The 25,211-nt window shown below is 22.5% G+C and overlaps 1 protein-coding gene across 1 annotated transcript; it reads right to left on the bottom strand.

Annotated features, from left to right (window-relative positions):
* Nucleotides 1-451: 451 nt before the first annotated feature.
* LOC122505020 lies at nt 452-24,594 on the bottom strand. Its single transcript, XM_043616428.1, has 16 exons — nt 24,219-24,594; nt 23,946-24,071; nt 23,424-23,583; nt 22,159-22,538; nt 21,617-21,788; nt 20,302-20,495; nt 19,945-20,092; nt 19,162-19,460; nt 17,044-17,265; nt 5,325-5,450; nt 5,073-5,232; nt 3,786-4,162; nt 3,382-3,553; nt 1,937-2,130; nt 1,269-1,416; nt 452-896 (listed from the first exon to the last, which is right to left on the bottom strand). Exons 1-16 carry the CDS (start codon nt 24,420-24,422, stop codon nt 583-585), a joined length of 3,396 nt encoding a protein of 1,131 aa, XP_043472363.1. The 5' UTR covers nt 24,423-24,594; the 3' UTR covers nt 452-582.
* Nucleotides 24,595-25,211: the final 617 nt, after the last annotated feature.

Below are 25,211 nucleotides of genomic sequence, written 5' to 3'. Positions count from 1 at the left end.
TTTCTTCTTTTTTTTGCTTTCTTTTTTTTCTTTCCTATGTTTTTTACAATTTTCTTTCTTCCTCTCTTCTTTATTTATTCTTCTTTTCTTCTTTTTTTCTTTATTTTTTCTTCCTTTCTTCTTTCCTTTTTTCCTATTTATAATAGAAATGTAATATAAAATTTTTGAAAAGAAAACACAAAATTATCTCTCACCTGAGTTGTAACAGTTTGTCCGCATGAGCGCTAGTGTCGCTAAAACTAATTATGAACTAAACATAAATCGTCAGATTTCGTATTGTATTTTTTCTTTTCTTATTTTTCTATTTTCTCCTTTTCTTCTTTTTACTTTCTTTTTTCCATTTTTCTTCATTTTTTTTCTCCTTTTTTTCTTGCATTATTTGCTTTCTTTCTTCTTCATTTATTCCTTTTTTTTACTTATTTTTTTCTTTCCTTTTTTCGTAATATTTTCTTTTTTTCTTTCTTTATTTTTTTTTGTTCTTTATTGCTCTTTTTTTTATTTTTTCCTCCTTTTCTTCCTCTCAATTCTACTTCTGCCCCATATTTTTCACTTATTACTTTCCTGCAGTTCAAAAAATTAATTTCACCCTTTGACTGAAAGTGGTCGAAGGGGGAAAAGTTTCTCCCAAAAATTCATTCGTTCAGGATAAATAATTCCATCCCTCATGACAAATTCACTATTCATTTCTAAATAGCAAGGACGACTTGGAGTAATTGGATTCCAAGAGACATTGCCGAACAAATGATTTTCCTTGGGAATTGGTTCACCAGTTTTTGCAAAATTTTCCCAAATTGCTGTCAGTTTTTCAACAGTTGCCAATTCCGGATCACCTTCTTTAATTGCTGGAAATTGTGCAATGCCAAAAAGATAAATTAACTCGTCATGATGAACAACACCTGCAAAAGGAAATACATTATAGTTAGAATAAAAAAAAAAAAATAAAAAACATTATGGAAAGTTATATAATTCAAAATTAAATAACTAAAATTAAATCATTCAAAATAAAATTACTAAACATAAATCATTAAAAATAAAATAACTAAAAATAAATCATTAAAAATTAAATAACAAAAAATAAATCATTAAAAAATAAAATTTAACTAAAAATAAATGATTAAAAATAAATAAGTAGAAATTGAATAATTGAAAATAAATTATTAAATAAAACCTATTGGAAATTATTCCGTAATAATAATATAATTGAAGATAAATTATTAAAAATAATATAATTAAAAATAAATTGGTAAAAAAATAATTGTTGAAATTACCAAAAGGTTTTTTAGTGTCGACCCACGTCACATGACTGTATCGACCCTGATAAGTAAGTTTATAATAATATGTTGGTTTTTTGTTCGCCGCTGCCAATAAAGTTACTAGACGATGTTGCGAAAATATAGTCACAGCATCGGCATAAATCTAAAACGAAATTTTTATTTATTTCGAATTTCAATAATAAGAACAAAAAGAACTCTTACTTTTTAAAAAACCAAAATATTTTGTACGTAATTAATTAACTTTTTCTATATAATTAAATTTTACACACTCTCTAAATTTGAAGTTAAAATTTTAACTAAATTTCAAGCAGTAGCTGACTTTTTAATTTCAAAACAATTTTTATAAAATTTACTGCTACTTTATTAGGAGAAAATTCTTTTTACTGACAAAATTAGTAAATTTTCATTTTTAACTGATTCAAAAGAAAATCCAGTTACTGTTTTAAAACTTAAAATTTAATACGTCTAGAAAAAAAAATTTAAATTGATTTAAATTTTAATTTCACTGATTTAGATTTTTAGAAAGAAAGTAATTAATTTTTCTAAGTAGTTAAATTTATAGTATAATCTAAATAATTTATTAAAGTTTTTGAGTTTTATTTTTTTTTAAATTTATCAATAATTTGAAATTTATAGATAATAATAATAATAAAATTTCCTACTTTTCCCAGGTCGAGAATATTGTCAAGACTGACGGGTTGATCGTCGAGATAAAATTTCTTCAATTCGTGACTGATGTATTTTGATCTCGGTGTACCACGTTGATATAGAAAACTAATGGGTGATATTTCATCCCAATTGGCATTTCTCTCATCGATTGTCGAAGTATTTCCTTGTCTGGCACGTTCAATCGTTCCTTTTAATATAACAATTAAATTCTTTTATACTTGAATTAAACATTTTTTACAATATATTTTTAAATATTAAAAATTTTTTCAAAAAAATTTTATATATCTTCGAGCAAAAATTGAATTTCAAACATTTTCATTTTCAACGCAAAAGATTAATTCAAAAATTTGTATTTTCAAGCAAGAGTTTAATTCAAAAATATTTATTTTCGGAAAAAAATATAATTCAAAAATTTATACTTTCAAGAAAATGTTTTATTCAAAAATTTGTATTTTCAAGAAAAAATTGAATTCAAAAATTTTTATTTTCGAGAAAAACTTTAATTCAAAGTTACTTTGGAGCAAATGTTTTATTAAAAAATATTTATTTTCAAGAAAAAATTTAATTCAAAAAGTTTTATTTTCGAGAACAACTTTAATTCAAAAAAGTACTTTGGATCACAAAATTTTATTTTCAAGAAAACATTTATTTTCGAGAAGAAATGTAATTCAAAAATTTTTAATTTTAAACAAAAGTTTTATTCAAAAATTTGTATTTTCATGAAAAAATTTAATTCAAAAAGTTTTATTTTCGAGAACAATTTTACTTTAAAAAAGTACTTTGGAGCAAAAATTTGTATTTTCAAGAAAAAATTAAATTCAAAAATTTTTATTTTCGAAAAAAACTTTAATTTAAACCTACTTTGGAGCAAATGTTTTATTAAAAAATATTTATTTTCAAGGAAAAGTTTTTGTTCGAAAATTTTCATTTTTAAGAAAAAATTTAGTTCAAAAAGTTTTATTTTCAAGAACAACTTTAATTCAAAGTACTTTGGATCAAAAAATTTTATTTTCAAGAAAACATTTAATTCAAAAATATTTATTTTCGAGAAAAAATGTAATTCAAAATTTTTTATTTTCAAGCAAAAGTTTTATTCAAAAATTTGTATTTTCAAGAAAAAATTGAATTGAAAAAGTATTATTTTCGAGAACAATTTTTAATTCAAAAAAGTACTTTGGATAAAAAAATGTTATTTTCAAGAAAACATTTAATTCAAAAATATTTATTTTCGAGAAAAAATGTAATTAAAAAATTTTCAAGAAAAAATTGTAATATATTAAAAAATGTTTACTTTCGAGAAAAATTTTAATTCAAAGTACTTTGGAGCAAAAAAATTTTATTTTCGAGAAAAAATTTTATTCAAAAATTTTTATTTCCTAGTAAAAATTAAATTTTGACTCATTTTTCAATAACGAAATGAGATAATATTATCTCTCACCCTTGATAACACCGGCAAATTCATCTTTCGTAACACCACCAAAAAATGGAACGTGCTCGAATTTTCCCCTTCGAATCAAATTCTGCGGATCATCAGTAAGAAATCTTTCGACTCCGGGAAATTTTGGCTCCACTACTGGTCTCCATCTTAAAATCGGATCACCGTACCATTCCTGTTTTATCGGGATTAATTAATTAAAAGAAATAAAAAATAATTTTTAGAAAATAATAATTGTTATTATTTTTAAATTTAAATTATTAGTATTTTTTCTAGTTTTTCTAGAATTTTTTCCGAGTAATAAAAATTCAAAATAAGCTATGTGCAAAAAAAAAAAAAATGAAAATGAACCAAAGAAAAAAAAGGAGGGGTGGTAATATTAAATTTTAATTTTATTTCGAACCTACGTTAAATTTAGGAAAAGATTTGCCAAATTCCTCGGCAGGTTTTGTTTTGAGACATTCGACCATCGCCTCAATTGGATCAGTGGGACAATTTAAAATTTGAGCCTGTTTCTTGGCGAGATGTTTTTGATGACTCGGAAGTGGTTCCGGTTTGACGGGTGAACCACTCATTGAAATCACCCTGTGAAAGAGACCCTTTGACATTGGTGACATCATGTGCAATGCAACACTCCACGAACCTGCGCTCTGTCCCGCAATCGTCACACAATTTGGATTTCCGCCAAATTTCGAAATGTGCTCCTTCACCCATTTTAGGGCCACCACTTGATCCTTGAGACCATTATTGCCCGGAAGTAGTGGATGTGCAGCGCTTATAAATCCTGTTTATTATATGAAATAAATTAAATAAATAAAAAATAATAAATAAATAAAATAAAGTCATGGAAATTTAATAACAAATAGAAAAAAATTATAATATTTACCAAATAAATATTTTATCTGCTTTAATTACAATTAATATACAGTATTAATGTTTATAACAGTTTTTATACAGTATTTATTATTTATAACAATAAATATTTTGCGCAATAAATAATATTTATTATTTATAATAATAAATATTTTGTGCAATAAATAATATTAATTGGGCAAAATTATTAATTTTTGATTTTTCAATCAATTGATACTTTTCTTTTTTAAATTTCTACTCTAATTTCCAGGGACATTAAAAATTTATATTATTTACACTATGAAAATTTAGGAAATCTTTATGATTATAGTTAAAAAATTAAAAAACTGGTAAATGAAAATAGAGAAATAGAAATAATAAAAAAGTAAATTAATAAAAATATTAAAAAAAGAAAGTAAATAGAAATATAGAAGTAGTATAAAAAAGTAAGTAATTAAAAATAACAAAAAAGTAAGTAATAAATTAAAATATTAAAAAAGTAAGAAAAATATAAAATTATGAAAATATAATAAAAAATAAGCAAAAAAAAAATATAGAAGTAATTAAAGAGTAAGTAGCAAATAAAAAACAATAAAAATTATAAGTTAATAAACATATTAAAATAGTAAAAAAAATTAGTGAATAAAAAAATGAAGTAATAAAAAAGTAAGTAATAAATTAAAATATTAAAAAAGTAAGTAGTGTATCAATGAAATAATTAAACAGAAATAATTAAAGAGTAAGTAGTACATAAAAAATAAAAATTATAAAAATAAAAATATAGAAATAATAAAAAAGTAAAGAAATAAAAAATTTTAAAGGTACATAAACAAAAAATGTACCTAAAGAAGCAAGGCGATAATTGACAGTAACTAGAACAAGATCCTTGTCTAAAAGATATTGTGGTCCATGATAAGTACTTTGTGCAGATCTAAAGTAAAATCCACCGGGATGAAAGAAAACAATAACTGGCTTGGATACATTTTTACTTCCTGTAGTTAACTAAAGTTTAGGAAAAAGAAGATATTTTTTTTCTCTATAAAATACACATTTTTTTTACACTCTTTCATACTATTTTACACTTTTTTTTTTACCTCTGTTGTGTAAACGTTTAGACGAAGACAATCTTCAGAGGTAGAATTGTCTCTAAATTGAGGACACGCTGGACCCTCTTCAGAAGCATCTAAAATATTGTCCCAAGCCTTAATTGGCACAGCTTGCTAAAAATTAAAACGCAAAATTAGTAAATTTTGTTAAAAAATTTTTTTTAATTAACTTTTGTAACTACATTTTAAAATTTATGTTTAACAATTAGTTTCTAATTTACTTTTTAATTTATTTTTTCATTAGCTTCCAATTTATTTTTTCATTAGCTTTCAATTTATTTTTTCATTAGCTTTTAATTAATTTATTTCTTCTTTCTTTTTTCAATTAATTTAATTAATTTATTCAAAATAATGTAATTACACTTATAACTAGCTTTTTTTATTTTTTTATTTATAATTTACTTATCAATTAATTTATACTTTTTATTCTTTAATTCACCATTAAAAATAAGGGACAATACGCTTTTAATTAGGTTTTAATTTATTTGTGAATTAATTTATAATTTATTTGACATTTAATTTACAATTTATTTATTAATTAATTTTTACTCTCTTTTTTTAATTAATTCAATTAATTCAAAGTAATTCAGTTTTAATGCAATAAGAGTGAAAAATAATCTACACTGAATGAATTTTCAGTTTTTTTTTTTGTTTTCTACTAATAAGTAATAGTTGTAGTTTTATTGCTATTTATTGATTACATTTTTTTTCTCGAATTAAAAATTGTTATTCTTGTAATTTTCACTAATATACATATATATTAAATTAATCGTTTTTATTATTTTATTTTTTTGTTTTTATTTGTTACGAAAAAACGCTTTACCTAGAACAGCTAACAATAATTCCATTAAATTAGGGAAATTTTTTAGTTGATTCAGTTAAGACTTTCACTATTTTAGAAACTTATCCGAGTTCTAGTTATTTTTTTCTGTATTTTTGTTTTTATAACAATATAAAGTTTTTAAAATTTTATCTTCTGAAATTAAATCAAGTTTGACTTCAAATATTATAAAAAAAAATATTTAATTTTAATAACACAGTTTTTCTAAGGATATCAAATTGAGACAAAAAACGTATCAAAATAGTTGCGAATTTTGGGTCAATCAATTTATTTTTAAATACCCTACAAGATAGTTACAATAATTTAATAGTTAAACAAAAATTTTCAAACAAAAAAGTTGAGAAAATGTCATTTTTCACAATTTTTGGTTTTTAAAATACCAATAATTTCGAAATTTATTATCGAATTAGGTTCAAAAATAGGTCAATCGAAGCGTTTTTTAATGATCTACAAGTTGGTAACGATAATTTTCATGTTACTTCTACGTTTTTCAACAAAATTTTCAAAAAAGTCTTATTTTCCAAAATTTTTGATTTTTAAAAGTTTAATAACTCCGGTTAATATGGACGAAAAAATTTTAATTAGGGCTCAAAAGATGCGTCTAAAAAAACTCTACAAAATTATGGAAAAACATTTATAGGTGTCCTTACATTTTTTTAAAGTGATGAGCAAAAAACTTTTTTTTGCAAAATTAAAATTCCAAAAACAATTTATTTAAACTTTATTAATCTATCAGAAAGTACTCTCATTTTATGTCCGCAGGTTAAAAACATTCCGTCTGACATAAAAAATTTTTACTACTGAGAAAAGTAGCAATTACCAATTTTTCTCGAATATTTTAGTGTTGCATGTCGAACAGTTTTGAGTCTTGATCAGTTTTGTCTGACTAGAAAATACCTGTACTACTTAAAACTAAAGTAGTTAAGAATTTTAAAACAACGTATTTTATGTCTGACTAAAAATGACATGTACTACTAATTTGAAAATACAAAGCGAAAAAAAAGCAAATCCGGCCTAAAAATTCACAGAGGAGTTGAACAAAATTTTTCCTGTCTAAAAAATTATTTTACTCCCTAAAGTTTAAAATATTATAGAATAAAAAATGCCTGTCTGACTGATGTTGACATCTACTACTTATTTTCTAATTAAAAGAGATGAAAATCTTCAGTCTGACTTAAAAAATTTTTTACTATACTGTGAGAAATTTTAATACCAAATTTACTCGTTCCTCGCGTTATTTCAGTAATTCAATAATATAATTCATTTAATAATTATAATAAATATCCATATATAAAATTTATAGAAAATAAACTGCTATCTGTCTACTATTTACTACTTCGTCTAAAAATGAAAAACTCTGGCTAAAAATTATTTACAATACTGATATTAAATTTATATGAAAATGTAGCGATGCCTGACTAAAATTTACGATTAATTTCTACTAAAAAGAAGGAGATTACAATTTATTTATATTACTGACAACAAAATTAATGTAAATATGATCTCTTGTCTGACTATAATTAAATATTTCTACTGAAAATTTAAGTCTGTCGAAAAATTAATTTATACTACCTACTGAAAAAGGCAAACTAAAAAAACAAACTAGTCATTTACTTATACTACTGATAATAAAACTTACATAAAAATGGACTGCTAAAATTTAGTACTAATTTTAAGTAGTAAAAATAATTTTTAATTTTTAAACAGAAATAGTCAATTTGAGTCAATCAAGGTTTCATTTTCAAATAAATTTTATTCTAGTATAAATAGTTTTTGTCAGTCCTTTAAATTTTTAGTAGGAATAGTAATTTTTAGTTAGACTGCTATTGACTTTTATTTAAATTTTAATATAAGTAATTTGAGTTAATTATAGTCAGACATTTCTAGAAGAAATTGACTGTGGTTCAATTTAATAATATCAATAATAATTTTTGTAGTATACTCTCTAAATTTGAATTAGTAAATTTTTTTACTGATTTGAATTAGTGACTGACTTTTTGCTTTTGAATTAGTCAATTTTACTAAAAATTTAGTAAAAATGCCTATTTATTAGTAAAATTTACTGTCTCGAATATTGAAAATTTCAGTTATTATTTAATAGGCTATTTTATAGTAATTATTTTTTATTGTTATTTTTTTGTGAAAAATGACTGAAATTTCAATCATTTTTTATAGATCGTCAATGAAATGTCACTGATTCAACTCGCGAGAAGAGAATCACTGATAATCAGTCAAATTTCACTGATTCAGTTGAAGAAAGTGCCATTGTCCCGTTTTTTCCTGCGATAAAAGTACAAAATAATTTTTACAATATTTTTGAAATTTTTTACTTTTTATATAAGAGTCAGAGAAAAAGCGAAGGCGTCAATTAAAAAAAAACGTTACGTCATTACCTCCCCCTACGTCATCTATTTTGTACCATTTATTACGCGTGAAATATGTAAAAAAATCATTTAAAAATTATCGAAAATTTTATTTTTGACAATAAGAGAGAGAAAAATGTGTAAATTTTAAAGCAATTAAAAACTCATTAAAAATCAATTAACGGTAATTAACGGTAATGGTTAACGACAGGAGAGACATTTCTTCAGTTATTAATGAACCTCGGGCCGTGCAACACCTCGCTGACGGATTATTTTGGGGCCGTTTGGATAATCTGTATATTTCTGGATATCTTTGGTGATATTTTTGGATACGTTTGAAAAGTTTGGAAACGCTGGAAATTTTTGTACAAATTTAAATATATTGGACGTTTTTCGATAAATTTGGATGTATTTGGATATTTTCCCAAGAAAAGTGCATTTTATCAAAAACCTTGGAAAGTGTCTGGGGCAGAAACAACGTTATCAAGTTCGAAGAAATTAAAATTTTTGTTTTTTGTGAGTGTTAGCTTGGAAAGTGCGTCATCGAACGAGAGCAGCTCCAGGGATCGCAGTAAGTTAAAAAAAGATTTTTTATTTTTTTAAATTGAAATTTATAATTTTTAAATGGTTTTTTTTAAAATTCTCAGTCATTTAATTTTTTCAAATGTTAAATTATTTGTATTTAAATTGACTTTATTTTTTCCAACTTTAAATAATTTTATTTTAATTTTTGCAAATTCAAAATAATTTTATTTACATTTTTTTTCCAAAATTTAAATAATTTTATTTACATTTTTCCAAAACTTAAATAATTTTATTTACATTTTTCCAAAATTTAAATAATTTTAATCTCATTTTTCCAAAATTTAAATAATTTTTTTTACATTTTTTTGTCCCGTTTATAAAAAAACAAAAATTAAAATTTTTGAAAATTTGCTAAAAAGGTCAATTTTTTCCCTAAGAGTGAGAGAGACAAATGATAATTAAATTTTCAAGAAATTAATCGTCATTATCTTCTCTTCTACGTCATAGCCATTGTCCTCATTATTTTCTGAAAGAATTAAAGAAAAAAATAGTAGCATTTGAAAAATTTTTTTTTCTCCATAAGTGTAAGAGGGAAAGAAAAGGAAAATATTTACAAGAAATGTGACGTCACTAACTCCTCTACGTCATTTTCATTGTCCTTTTTATTTCCTGCGAAAAGTAGAAATAATTTTTAGAATATTTTTGAAATTTTTTATTTTCTCTTTAAGAGTCAGAGAAAAAGCGATGGATTAAAAAAAACGTTACGTAAATACCCCCCCCCCCCCCTATGTCATCTATTTTGTACCATTTATTACGCGTAAAATATGTAAAAAATCATTTAAAAATTTTCGAAAATTTTATTTTTGAAAATATGAGAGAGAAAAATGTGTAAATTTTGAAGCAATTAAAAACTCATTAAAAATCAATTAATGGTAATTAACGGTAATGGTTAACGACAGGACAGCCATTTCTTCAGTTATTAATGAACCTCGGGCCGTGCAACACCTCGCTGACGGATTATTTTCGGGCCGTTTGGATAATCTGGATATTTCTGGATATTTTTGGTGATATTTTTGGATACGTTGGAAAAGTTTGGAAACACTGGAAATATTTAAATAAATTTCAATCTATTGGACGTTTTTGGATGTTTTTGGATATCCTCCAAAAAGAAGTGCATTTTTTCAAAAACAGTGGAAAGTGTCGCTGACACATTTTTTTGTGAGTGCTAACTTGTGAAGTGCGTCATCGAACGAGAGCAGCTTCAGGGATGATCTCGAGAATGGGGGCTGAGACATCGCAGTGAGTTAAAAAAAAATTTTGTTTATTTTTTTAAATTGAAATTTATAATTTTTGAATGGTTTTTTAAAAATTCTTAGTGATTTAATTTTTTCAAATGTTAAATTATTTGTATTTTAATTAACTATATTTTTTCCAACTTTAAATAATGTTATGTTAACTTTTGCAAATTTTAAATAATTTTATTTACATTTTTTCTAAATTTAAATAATTTTATTAACATTTTTCCAAAATGTAAATAATTTAATTTTAATTTTTGCAAAGCTTAAATAATTTTATTCACATTTTTCCAAAATTAAAATAATTTTATTTACATTTTTCAAAAATTTAAATAATTTTTTTTACATTTTTCCAAAATTTAAATAATTTTTTTTACATTATTTTGTCCCGTTTATAAAAAACAAAAATTCAAATTTTTGAAAATTTGCTTAAAAAGTCAATTTTTTCCCTAAAAGTGAGAGAGACAAATGATAATTAAATTTCCGAGAAATGAATCGTCATTATCTTCTCTACGTCATAGCCATTGTCCTGGTTATTTTCTGGAAAATTTAAAAAAAATAGTAACATTTGAGGAATTTTTTTTTCTCCATAAGTGTGAGAGAGAAAGAAAAAGAAAAAATTTACAAGAAATGTGACGTCACTAAGTCCTCTACGTCATTTTCATTGTCCTTTTTATTTCCGGTAAAAGTGGAAATAATTTTTCAAATATTTTTGAAAAATTTTATTTTATCAATAAGAGTGAGAGAGAGAAGGAGTAAATTAAAAAAGAATTTACGTCATTACCCTCTCTACGTCATCTCTTTTGTCCCTTTTCTTACACGCGAAAATTTTGAAAATTTTATTTTTGCTCATAAGTGTGAGAAATGACTAAATTTCCAAGAAATTTAAAAGTCATTAATAATCAATTAACGGTAATTGACAACGAAGTGAAAGACATTTCTTTAGTTGTGAATGAACCTTGGGCCGAGTAACACCTCAACGTTTGGAAATCGTGGTTGGGGCTGCAACCACGTGAGATAGTGTTTTTAGTGCCCAAAGATGACATCAACGAGTACCACTCCAGAATAAAGGTCAGACATAGAGTGTGATAGTCCGCAGTAAGTGTAAAAAAGAGTTTTTTTATTTTTTTAATTATTCTACTTGCATTAATTTACATTTTGAAAAAATTTTATAAACTTTAAATAATATTATTTTTCCAAAATGACGTCATAATCTCCTCAACCTCATTGCTTTTGTACTGTATATTTCCTGGAATTTGCGAAAAATCTAAATAATTATTTAAAATTATTCGAAAATTCTGTTTTAATTTTTTCAAATTTTATTTCATTTTATTTCTATTTTTTCAAATTTTGAATAATTTTATTTACATTTCTCAAAAATTTAAATTTTTTTTTATTTTTTAAATTTATAATTAATTTTATTTTTTTTAAGTTTAATTAATTTTATTTTTTTCAAATTACAATTTTAATTTATTTTTTCAAATATTAATTAATTTTATTTTAAAAAATTTTAATTATTTTACTTTAATTATTTTACATTTTGAAAAAATTTCATAAACTTTAAATAATATTATTCTTCCAAAATGACGTCATAATCTCCTCAACGTTATTGCTATTGTCCTATATATTTTCTGGGAGCTTTTCTCCCTTTTATTACCTGCGAAAGATTTAAATAATTGTTTAAAACTTTTCAAAAATTTTATTTTAATTTTTTCAAATTTTAATTCATTTTATTTTCATTTATTAAAAAGTTTAATTTTTTTATTTTTTAAATTTGAAATTAATTTTATTATTTTAAAGTTTAATTAATTTTTATTTTATTTAAATTACAATTTTAATTTATTCTTTCAAATATTAATTAAATTTATTTTTAAAAATTTTAAGTATTAAACTTTTCATTACTTTACATTTAAAAAAAATTTTATAAACTTCAAATAATATTATTTTTCCAAATTTAAATAATTTTTTTTTAATTTTATCCAAATTTTAAATAATAATACTTTTATTTCTCCAAATTTTATATAATTTTTTGTATTTAAATTTTAATTCATTTTATTTTTATTTGTTTAAATTTTAATTAATTATATTTTTTCAAATTTTAATTATTTTACCTTAATTATTTTTAATTTTTAAAAAATAAATTTTATAAACTTTAAATAATTTTATTTTTATTTTATCAAATTTTAAATAACTATACTTTTTTTTAAATTTTAAATAATTTTATTTTCATTTTATCAAATTTTAAATAACTATACTTTTTTCTTAAATTTTAAATAATTTTATTTTCATTTTATCAAATTTTAAATAACTATACTTTTTTCTAAAATTAAAAAAAATTTTTTTCCATTTGTTCAAATTTTGAATAATTTTATTTTCATTTTTCAAAATTTAAATATTTTTACTTTATAAAGAATATTTAAAATTTTTTATAATTTCGTAGTTTTTTAACACGATTTTAAAACAAATTTACAGTTTTAAGAACATTGTAATGTTTTATTTTATGATTAATTTTATTCCATTAGCGCGTATCTAGTGCTAAATTATAAAAATTGAAAAAATATTCCAGTTAGAAGAAGTTTTGTTTTGAAATTAAAAATTATATATTCACACTAAGAAAATAATGAGAAATATTGTTGCAGAGCGTGAACGTTCATAAGAAACCATATTTGTCTTTGCTAAGGACCAAAAATTCATTATAGCATGTAAACCATCGAAGGAGATATACAGGTCATATTGGCATGTAACCCTTGCAGAAGTAGTTTGTGCTAGAAATTGGTTTTAAGCAAATGACTTTTGGCTTTCTTTGTTGTCTAAAAAAACAGTTGTTCTAAATTTAACATTCAGCCTCAGTCTCCCCTACTATTAAACAATGAAATATTTATAAAAAATAGTTTCCAATGACAAGAAAAAAGAAGTATAATATTTATAACCAACAATGCATTGGTTTTATTATCTCATATCTACAAACTTTATTATATTCATACATTATATGTAAATATACATTTATATCAAAATTGCACTTAACAAAAGATTGATAAAAAATAAACGGCATTTTTCCTGGTCAAAAGAATGATTTCCGAAAAAAGGAAAAAGCGGACTCTGCGTGGCTAGGTCTAGCCACCCCAGGGGGTCTCACGCAATGCCATACGTTTGGTGATGATTGTTTGACTTTCTTCATCTAATGATATTCTTGTTAACTTGTGTACGTCAATTCATTTGTTAACAAAATGTCTAAAACAAAAAATGACAAAATGAGCCTTTTGACGGTGATGCACTGCAAAGATGTGAAGCGATGGTATCAATTCACATTCGGTAGAGAATAGTATACACTGACGAGTACTTGAAGAGGTTACGTTCTTTTGACAAGAATTAATGTCGTTTCTGTAAACTAATTCCGGTTGACTCTCTTATCTTCTTTCTCTTGAGAAAGAAATTTTTTTAAAAGAAGCAGAGAAAAAAATAATCATCTACTGCTACTTAACTTTATATTTATTCATATTTAATATTTGTATATTTTACATTATTGTCTTGAAAATAACAATAGTGAAATTTCAACACGCTTGTGATTATTTATTCTTGTTAGAACAAGTTCTATTTTGAAATTAAAAATTGAATTCATACTAAGAAAAATACTTTCCATATTTACATCTGACTTTTTTCTTTTTACTTGTCAATGTAAACTTTTTTCATTAATGTTTTATTACTTAATAGTAGATATGCATACAAAGTTGCCTCTATGCTTGTCAGTAGCATACAAAATCATTTTTTCAACATTCAAATAAAACAAGAAAAAATACTATAAAAGTATAAATAATTTTGATAAACAAGTATATACTATTTACATTAATTTTTACATTATTACTGAGGCTGAAATTATCAATGTTTATGATTATTATATAAAAAAGTAAATTTTTCGAAAATATAGAACAACTGCAACATTTTCGATCAAATTGTTATTCGATGTTTTTTAAATCAATTAAAATAAGCATTCGATGTTCTTAAAATTCGTTTAAATTAACATTCGACGTTTTGAAAATTCGAACAAATAATAATTTGATGTTTTAAAAGATTATCATTTAAATTATTCAATATTTGTAGATTCAATTTAATAATTTTTTGACTGTTTAAAACTTTAGAAAATTTCATACAACCGTAAATTTAATTGAATGTCATATTACTTTCAAATTTCACGCTTTTTTATACCTAAGTTCACAGAAGGAATATCCTTAAAAAAATGTTTTTTGCTTCATTAAATGCAAAGAATTATTTAACTTTTTTTTATCTTTTAAAAGAATTAAAATTAAAATGAATTAAAATTCAAATGATTTAAAATTCAAATGATTTAAAATTCAAATGATTTAAAATTCAAGTGATTTAAAATTAAAATGAATTAAAATTAAAATGAATTAAAATTAAATTTGACAAAAACATTGATTGTCCCTTAAAAGTCAATCCGAGGTCTGCTTTTAGTGAAAATTTCATGTTAGTTTTGAATCAATATTCGCAAATTCCAATTTTTTCTCTGAGGTATACAATTTTTTTATTTCCAATTTTTTCACTGTTTTCTAATTAAAGAATGCTTTCTGTTTTAGGTAAACTCTTTTCAGTTGCTGTTTAACATACTTATTTCTTTTTTGTGTAAAATTTTCTGTTCATGTTTTTTTTGATAAATTTTGTTTCTTCTATTTTTGATTAATGTGTTTCTTTAGTCTATTTAATGTTTATTTTTTTGTAATTTGATTTTTCTCCGTTTTATTTTTTATTTCAGGTTGCAAGATGTTGCAAACAATTTAGAAAAATTATTTATATACTTTACTATTTTAAAATAATTTTCTTATGTTTGTGAAAATATTTGTTTCTGTTTCAGGTCAACATGTTTCTTTTATGTTTTGTCAAGAAAATATTTTTGATTAATGTTTTTTTATTCTGTTTAATCTTTAATGTTTATTTTTCTGTATTAAGTTTTTTCTTCGTTTTATGTATTATTTCATGTTTGTTGTTTCACGATGCAATATTTTTTTCATTTCTGTGTAAAAATACATTATATATTTATTATATATTACTTAAATTTAAACATTTGTAATTTTGTACATCCAGTGATGTACCACGCGCCAACCCCTTACCTCTATTTTTTATAGAACTGTTATTTGACCTAATATTGAGGATATGTTTGCTTTCTGCCCTATCATCTTGACCTAATTTTGAAGTTATGTTTATCCTCTGTCGTTTAACCTAATTTTGATGTTATGTTTGCCCTCTGCCCTTTGACCTAATATTGAGGGTATGTTTTCTGCCCTCTTCCCTTTGACCTAATATTGAGGATATGTTTGCCCACTACCCTTTGACCTAATTTTGATGTTACGTTTGCCCTCTGCCCTTTGACCTAATATTGAGGATATTATTACCTATCATACTGACATAATTTTGAAGTTATGTTTACCCTCTGTCCTTTGACCTAATTTTGATGTTATGTTTGCCCTCTGTCCTAATATTGATGTTATGTTTGCCCACTACTGGTTATGTTTGCCCTCTGCCCTTTGACCTAACATTAAGGATATGTTTGCTCTCTAACCTATTATCCTGTCCTATTATCCTGTCCTAATTTTGAGGTTATGTTTGCTTTGTGACATATTATTTTGAGGTTATGTTCGATTCTTAAAATAGCGGCGACAGCTGCTACATTTTTTTAATATAGTCAGATATATATTGAATAATAATTTTGAGGAATTGCTGGATAATCATATTTATTTGAATAATTTATCACTCACGACGATGTTTTTCACCTAAACGTCGTGAGTGACGAATTATTCAAATAAATATATGATTATCCATTAATTCGTGAAAATTATTATTCAATACATATATAAATTATTATATTTCCTTCGGAACACAATATATTTCTGTCAATGTTATAAATATTGTCGCAAATAAATTGTGCTCCACATTAAAAACAAAGTCTCAAAAAAAGTTTTATTTTTTGAACTCGAAAAAAATTAGAATTTGTAATTATTTTAATTTAATAATACCAAAAATCTGCAAATAATCTGTAAGTGTAAATTTTTAATAATTTACATCATAGATTCAAACTCAATTGAATTTTAAAGACTTTGCTTTTATTGTGTTCAATCTGAGAAAGAACATATTTTATCAAAGTTTTCAATATTTATTTTATAAACATAAATATTGAATTACTAAGACAAATATTTATTTTTATTTGATTCAAAGAAATTATTCTTGATTGAAATAAAAACTTTTCTCTCGTTTGAAGGGAGGAGTGGATTAGGCCTATGACACAGCAGCCCAATTTACAAATTCAAATGCGTTAAAATTGTAAACGTGTTTTGCTATAAATTTTGTAATTTGAAGAACTGTGTGTAATGGGGAAACCATACAAAAACGCGTCTGATGTTCAACCTCTTGGGTGACGCGGAATAGAACATAAAATTTTATATTTTTTTTGAAAAATAATTACAGTAGCGCATTTTTTGCTTTTTAAAGTCTAAGTAGTACAAGTCAATGTACTTCCTCTATGAGGAAGCAAAAAGAAATAAACTCTAATTATAATTTAATAAAAAATGAAACTGTAATTAAATTCTAAACTTAATTTAATAAAAAAATAAAATTCTAACTAAAATCATAAAAAATAAAAATTTTTTAATTAAAAAAATATTTTTGCACCTCACCTGAAATCGTAATTCACCAACAGGTGCTTCCGCATACCTTATACCTCGATATGAATAAATTTCTTTACCCAATCGAGACTGAATAAATGATCCCCGAATTTTTCCAAGTGATATCGAGACCAATGTTTTGTCCTTTGCAGCAGAAAAATTCACATAACACACACTTATGAAGAGGTAAAAAAATAAATAATTGAAAAGCGTCATATTCGGAAATTTATCTAATTGTCATATAATATTACAAAATTCAATCTAGTACATAATGAACACTATGAAGAGAAACAACTTTACAAGTTCTTATCAATAGCACCAGAGAGCATAAAATGAATAAAATGTGGCAATAAATACCGTTTATAAGAGTGTAACGAGGAAAAGAGAATTTACTTTTATTTCAAGTACAGTAATATAATTTATTTTTCCTCAATTTGCAAATATTTACACAATAAGATGTATAAGTAATTAAAATCTTTCGACAATGTATTTTTATTTCCTTTTTTTTACTGCCTTTTTGTTTTAGTCAAAAAAAGCAGATAAAAAATAATACTAATTTATCAAGAGAAATTATTTCAAATTCAAACAAGTATATTCTTGAAAAAATGTAGGTAATTAAAAAAAGTAAATAATTTCTTTGTAATCAATCTGGAGAAAGATTAGTCAAATTTTTATTTGCTTCTATTTCATTCGAGAAACATTTTTTTTTGTTTAAGAAATGTCTACTTGATAAAAAGAATATTTACTTATTTATAAATAAATATTTACTTTAATTTAATTATAAACAAAAGTATTTAATTCAAGAAATATTTATTTTTGTCTCAAAAATTTTTATACTTTATTAGAAAAATACTCGAAAAAAATGTTTACTTGATCTAATAATTAATGATTTGAATTTAAATACTTACTTGTTTTGAAATAAATATTTTACTCATTTGAAAAAAATATTTACTTGTTTCAAAATATAAATATTTTATTTCTTTAAGAATTATTATTTAATCCAGGAAATATTTATTTTTGCCCAAGAAAATATTTACTTGATTGGAAAAATATTTATAATTCTTTCGAAATAAACATTTAATTTGTTTATAAAAAAAAGTATTTAATTCGAGAAATATTTATTTTTGTCTCAGAAATTTTTACACTTGATTAAAAGTTACTTTTTTAGAAATAAATATTTACTTGTTTCAAAATAATTCATTTGTTTGAGAATTATTTTTTAATTCGAGAAATATTTATTTTTGTCTCAGAAATTTTTACACTTGATTAAAAAATAGTTACTTTTTTCGAAATACCTAAATATCTATTTCCTTCCAAATAATTCATTTGTTTAAGAATTATTATTTTAGGAAATATTTATTTTGGCTCAAAAAATGTTTACTTGATTAAAAAATATTTACTTGTTTTAGAATAAATATTTATTTGTTTCAAAGAAACATTTACTTGATTTAAAAACTATTTACTTGATTGGAAAATATTTACTTGTTTAAAATTAAATATTTCTTTTATTGAATAATTATTGTTTAATTCGAGAAATATTTATTTTTAACCAATAAATAATTACTTGATTAGAAAAATATTTACTTGTTTCAAAATAAACATTTAATTTGTTTAAAAATAATTACTTACTTCGAGAATAATGTCTGATTAGAATAATTATTAATTAGAATAATATTTACATGTTTAAAAAAGTATTTATTTTCTGCAAAAAAGAATTTATCTTCTGCAAAAAAAATTTATTTTCTGCAAAAAAAATTTATCTTCTGCAAAAAATATTTATTTTCTTCAACAAAAAAAAAATTATTCACTTGATGAAAAAAAATCTTTTCTCCATATTGAACAAATAGTCAAATATTCCTTTCTTAACAACATTAGTAATTTTTTTTCAATCTTCGTTTATTCGTTTTAACAATAATTAAAAAATGTTTTAAAAATACCATTTCGTTTTACCGAGAAGACTATCGACAAATTAAAAAAAACAGTTTACTGATAAATTATGTATATCTTCTTTTTTTCATTAGAAAAACTTTTTCCTTATTGTTTTTCCATTTTTTTTTTTTCGTTTAATATTTCCTTAATAGTTTGAAAACAATTATTTTACAAAAAAAAAAAAAAAAAAAACACTAGTTAGATAGTGAGAGGGAACAATTTATCCCATAATTGCATTCTTTCAGGATAAATATTTCCATTTTTCATTACAAGCTCGTTGCCAATGTCGAGATAACATTTATTTGATGGAATAAATCGTTGCCAGATTACATTTTCAAATAATGCATTGTCCTTAGGAATGGGATTTCCAGTTTTGGCGAAATTCTCCCAAATTGAAGTCATTCGCTCAATTGTTCGTATTTCCGGATCGGTTTCATTAAACATTGGAAAATTATTTTCCAGGAAGAAAAGATAAATTAGATCGTCTTCGTGAACGACGCCTGCAATAAAATAATTATTAATTATATAAAATTATTTTTTTTTAATGTGACAAATTTTTGTATTTTCTCTTTCAAAAGAATATATAAATAATTCACTTGGAGGAAAATTTATCCAAAAGGACCAAATTTTTGTTGATTGAATCAAGCAAATGAATGAATTTGTTTATTTATTTTTATTTAATAAATATTTATTTTGTTCAACAACAAAAAATTTGCTTCAAACGATCAAATTATTTTTGTCGTTTATCGAATTTAATAAACTAGATAATTTTAATAAAAACTTTCTATTTAAACATAAATTTTCCCTGAGTGTTCATAAATAAAAATTAATCAGTAAATAAAAAGTAAATAAAAATTAAATAAAAATTAATCAGTAAATAAAAAGTAAATAAAAATTAAATAAAAATTAATTTACTAAATAATTTAACAAATAATTATTAAAATTTTATTTATCTCTAAAAAATTGCGGGAACAAATTAAATACCAAATGGTTTCTTGGAGTCGTTCCAAATAGTGTGACTGTAACGTCCCTGATAAGTAAATTTGTAATAATAAACTGGTTGTGTGGAAGTGGCTGCCAATAAATTGACGAAACGATGCACTGAATTTATTGTTATTGAATCGGCATAAATCTAAAAAAAAATATTTAAATTTACTTAGAGAAATTTTCTTTCTTAATTATCAAATTTCCTTTTTTTATTTTCATTCTATTATTTTCTTTTTTTAATATAAAATTTCTTTCTTTATTTTAACTATATAATAATAATATTTTAATAAAAATATTTATAAATAATTAAAAAATTAATGAAAAGTTTATAACAAAAAAAAAGAAAAAAAATACTTGTCCAAGTCCGATAATGTTGTCTAAACTAATTGGCGAATCATTCAAGTAAAACTTCCACAGTTCCTTGCTGATACACTTTGATCTTGAAGTGTTACGTTCATAAGAAAAACTGATCGGTGCGATTAATTCCCAATTATCATTTCGTTCATTGATTGTCGTGAAATTTCCATTTCTTGCCCTTTCAATGTTTCCTGAAACAAAAAATTTGTTCAATTAAAAAAAGAAGTAGAAAATTAAAAGTACTCTCTAAATTTTAATTAGTAAAAATGTTTGCTAATTTGAATTAGTTACTAAATTTTTGAATTTCGAATTAGTAAAGTTTACTAATAAATAGTAACTTCTACTAATTTATTAGTAAAAAAAATTAGTAGCAAATATTAGTAGTATTTATTAGTAAAAAAATTACTAGTATTTATAATAAAAAATTTATTAGTAGAAAAAGTGAATTTCACTAATAAATTAGTAGAAATTAGTTTTTATTGGTAAAATTTACTAATTCAATAGTTATAAATTAGTAGTATTTATTAGTAAAAAATTTATTAGTACAATGAGTAAATTTTACTTATAAGTAAAATTAGTTTATTTTACTAATAAGTAGAATTAGAAAATTTTACTAATAAGTAGAATTTGTAAATTTTACTAATAAGTAGAATTTGTAAATTTTACTAATAAATTAGTAGAAATTACTATTTATTTGTAAAATTTACTAATTTAAGAGCAAAAGATCAGTCACTAATTAAAATTAGTAAAAAAAATTTACTAATTAAAATTTAGAGATTAAAGCAAAAATTAAATCTAAATTTAAAATATTTTTAAAATTAAAACTATAAAGCAATAGTTAAAAATAAATTAAAAAATCAAACTAAAGTGAAAATTAAAAAAAAAGTTTAAATTACAACTAAATCAAAAATATTAAAGTAAATTTTAAATTACAACTACATAAATTAAAAATATAAAAAATAAATTTTAAATTTAAACAAAATAAATTGTGTAATTAAAACACAGTTTTTCTAAGGATATTAAATTGAGACAAAAAACGTATCAAAATGTTGTAAAAATAAATCATAAATTGATACTTTGTTTCAATTAAAAATTTATAAGTTGTTAATAATAAATTATAAATAAATTTATTATGAAAACTAAGAAAAAAAATTAATAAACAAAATTAAAATTAAAAATAGTAATCAGATAATAATTTTATTTATAAATCAGAAAATTTTCTTACCTTCTTTTTGAAGTTAATTTCTTCATTTATTCGTTTATTAGTAATTTTTTTACATAATTTTTATTGGAAAAAATGGGAAAATTTTACCTTTTATAATTCCAGAGAATTCATCTTTTGTGACGCCAGCAATTACCGGCACATGATGAAATTGTCCTTTTCTCAATAAATTTGCTGGCTGATCAGTGAGGAATCTTTCTACTCCCGGAATTTCTGGTTCAACTACTGGTCTCCATATTATGATTGGGTCTCCATACCATTCCTTCGATTTTCCAATTTTTTTTTTATTTTTTATTAAATACTAAACTACTACTAAATTACAAAAATTAATTACTAAAAAAAAGTAAATTTTCTTTTAAAAAAAATTAGTAATACATTATTCTTAGTATTCGTTAGTGTAAAAGTATTCTTACCAGTGAATTTACTATAGTAAATTTTTTGCTGTTTAATAAATGAAATACTACTTAAATTTATAAATAAATAAAATAAATTTGTTATAAATAAATAAAATAAATGTATTATAAATAAATAAAATAAATTTATTATAAATAAATTAAATAAATAACCTTAAATTAACTAAATTAAATTATAACTTAAATTTATTATAGTATAAATAAAAAAAAAATACTGACTGCAAACTTTTTTATCGAATTTCCAAATTCCTCGTGAGTTTTATTTCTCAGACAGTCGATCATTGCTTTTACATTATTATCACTGGGACAGTTCAAAATTTGAGCCTGTTTCTTTGCCAAATGTCGTTGATGATTGGGAAGTGGTTCGGGATTAACACCTGAACCACTCAATGCAATAACTCGGTGGAAGAGACCCTTTGACATTGGTGACACCAAATGAAGTGTCACACTTCGTGCACCTGCACTTTGACCAGTTATTGTCACGCAATTTGCATCGCCGCCAAAATAATCGACATTATTTTTTATCCAACGAAGAGCTTCCACTTGATCTTTGAGGCCAAGATTTCCTGGCAAATGTGAGTCACCAGTGCTCATAAAACCTGTTAAAAATCATTTGTGCAATTTTTTCTTTTACCATTTTTTTTTTGCTCAAGAAAAAAAAAACAATTTCATTTTCAAAGAAAATTGAAAAAAGATAACACTATTAAATTTTTATTTTATTTTTCCGACAGTTTTTCTGCTGATACCAAATTGAGACAAAAAATGAATCAAAATAGTTGCAAAGCAACTATTTTGATTCATTTTTTGTCTCAATTTGATATCAGCAGAATTTGTTTGTTTTATCAGAATAAATTCTTCTTTTCTCTGGGTAAAAATTGAAAACAAATAAATAATTAAATAAATTATAGTGTACAATGTAAATTATAAATTAACAATAATTTTTTTCCAAGTAAATTTCTATTTTTATTTTATCTGAATAAATTCTTTCATTCCATTTTAAGCGAGTAGAATAAATAAATGTTAGATTATAATAAACTGAATATAAATTAATTTATTTATACACTTCTTTTACGTAACTTTTATTTTTATTTTATCTGAAAAGTTTCTTTTTTATTTTCTTTTGTAAACAATATAATTAATAAAAATTAGAGAAAAAAATTTAACAAAAAAAAATTAGAATATGAAAATTAGAAATACAATTAAACTTAAAAGGCAAAAAGTATAATAAATAAATAATAAAAAATATATTTGAATAATTTAAAGCCCATTAACGATCTTTGAGATTAAGGGTTAGAGACAAGAATAAAAAATAAATTATAATATATAAATAATTTTTCAAAAAATAATACAATATGAAAATATACTGACCATGAAATTGATACAAATAATTGAATTAATAAAATTAATAAAATTAATAAAATTAATAAAGAATAAAAATTTTTAAAAAATTTAAATTTAATTAAATAAAATCTATGATTAAGTACCCAAAGAAGCAAGTCGATAATTAACAGTGACCAAAACAATATTTTTATCCATTAAATATTGTGGTCCATACTGATAACTTTGACCTGATCGAACATAAAAACCACCAGGATGGAAATAAACAACAACAGGTCTTCTTGTAAGATTTTCCTTCGTTGGTAACTAAAAATAATTTTCCAAGATTTGAATTAGAAATCCTATTAATTATAATAAGTGATATTAAATACCATAGCATTTAAATGAAATTCAGCCAAAAATAATAAAAATAATTTTAAAAAATAAATAAAATAATATATAACTAATAATAAATAAGAATAAATAAATAAATAAAAATAAATTATAATCCAATAATAAATTACAATCTATACTATATAAAAGGTAAATATAAAAAAATATAAAATATTAGTAATTAGTAATTATTATTTAATATTTAATTAGTAATTAGCAATTACAAAATATTAGTACAAAATATAAAAAAGCATAAGAGTAAATTACAAAAAATTTATAATTTGCATAATACTTGCCTGTTTTGTATAAATATTTAAGCGAAGACAATCTTCCGACATTAATCGAGCATTTGGTTGAGGACACGAAGGACCTTCTTTCGAAGCATCAAAAATACCTTCCCAATTTTTCACTGACACTGGCGGCTATTTATAATAAGAGAAAAAAAATACAAAAAAATAAAATAAATTTTTTAATATTTATTAATTTTTCTAATTTAAATAATAAAAAATTAGAAAAATATTTTAATATTTATTTATTTTTGGAAGTAAATTTTTTTGCTTCCTTTTTACCTGGAATCGATTTTCACCAATGGGAGGCTCTGCATATCTGATGCCGCGAAATGAATGAAATTTTTCCCCCAAACGTGTTTTCATAAAAGAGCCCTTAATTTTTCCAAGAGGGATTAAAACTTCATTGTAATCGTGGGCAAATATTGTTATCAATTCACAGAATACAATAATAATGGAAAATAAAGTTAATTTTAATTTTTTCATTCTTTTTTCTTTATTTACTAATTATTATTTTTAAAAAATGTTCAATAACGATAAATGCTGTAATAACAAGTGCGTTGTGAACAGTGTAACAGTCTCGCGAATACTGCGAAAAATAATTAAGTCAACTTCTGACATATTTTAAATGATTTTTACTTTAACGAGGCAAAATATTCACTTGGTAAATTACTTTATTTACCAAGTGAATATTATCGAATGTAATATTTTTAATGAAATGTATTTCCATTCAATGAAAAAATTAAATTTTTTTTAATTGTCGCTTATTTAATAATGAGTAAATAAAAATTGAGGAAAAGTGTAATTTTTTCAGAAATATATTTTATTAGATAATTATTTATTTTTTTAACAATTAATTTTATTAATAGTGTAGTATTTATTTAGTATTTAATATTTATTAGTATTTGGTATTCATTAGTATTTAGTATTTATTAGTATTTATTTATTATAAATTTTATTTCTATTATAAATAGTATGTATTTATTTTTTTATATATTCATTCCAAACAAGAAGTTTTTACTATTTTTGCTTTGTCTTCATTTCTTTATTTTATTAATAATTAATATTAATGCTTTTATTATTATTATTTAATAAAGAAAGTATATTTCTGATAAAGTCACATTTTTTCCTATAATCATTTTTTCTTACGTAATTAATTATTTAGTGTCAACGGGCTTACGAAACAAAAAACGGCTTTTCATACAATTAATTATAATCTACAGTTTAAATAGTTGACTCAATTAATTATTTATCCGTTTCAAATAAATTTTTAAT

Source organism: Leptopilina heterotoma, unplaced genomic scaffold, assembly GCF_015476425.1.
Source record: "Leptopilina heterotoma isolate Lh14 unplaced genomic scaffold, ASM1547642v1 Lhet_33, whole genome shotgun sequence".
Classification (NCBI taxonomy): Eukaryota; Metazoa; Arthropoda; class Insecta; order Hymenoptera; family Figitidae; genus Leptopilina; species Leptopilina heterotoma.
The sequence above is the reverse complement of the archived record's forward strand: the minus strand, read 5'-3'. Positions and strand labels throughout refer to the sequence as shown.

What these genes read in the sequence shown, in the direction of transcription:
- LOC122505020 (XM_043616428.1), bottom strand. Translation starts at nt 24,422, where the DNA reads ATGAAAAAATTAAAATTAACTTTATTTTCCATTATTATTGTATTCTGT. An exon ending in TAAACGTTTACACAACAGAG is followed by an intron (nt 5,233 to 5,324) that starts GTAAAAAAAAAA and finishes CCTAAACTTTAG; the next exon opens with TTAACTACAGGAAGTAAAAA. An exon ending in TTATCGCCTTGCTTCTTTAG is followed by an intron (nt 4,163 to 5,072) that starts GTACATTTTTTG and finishes TATAATAAACAG; the next exon opens with GATTTATAAGCGCTGCACAT.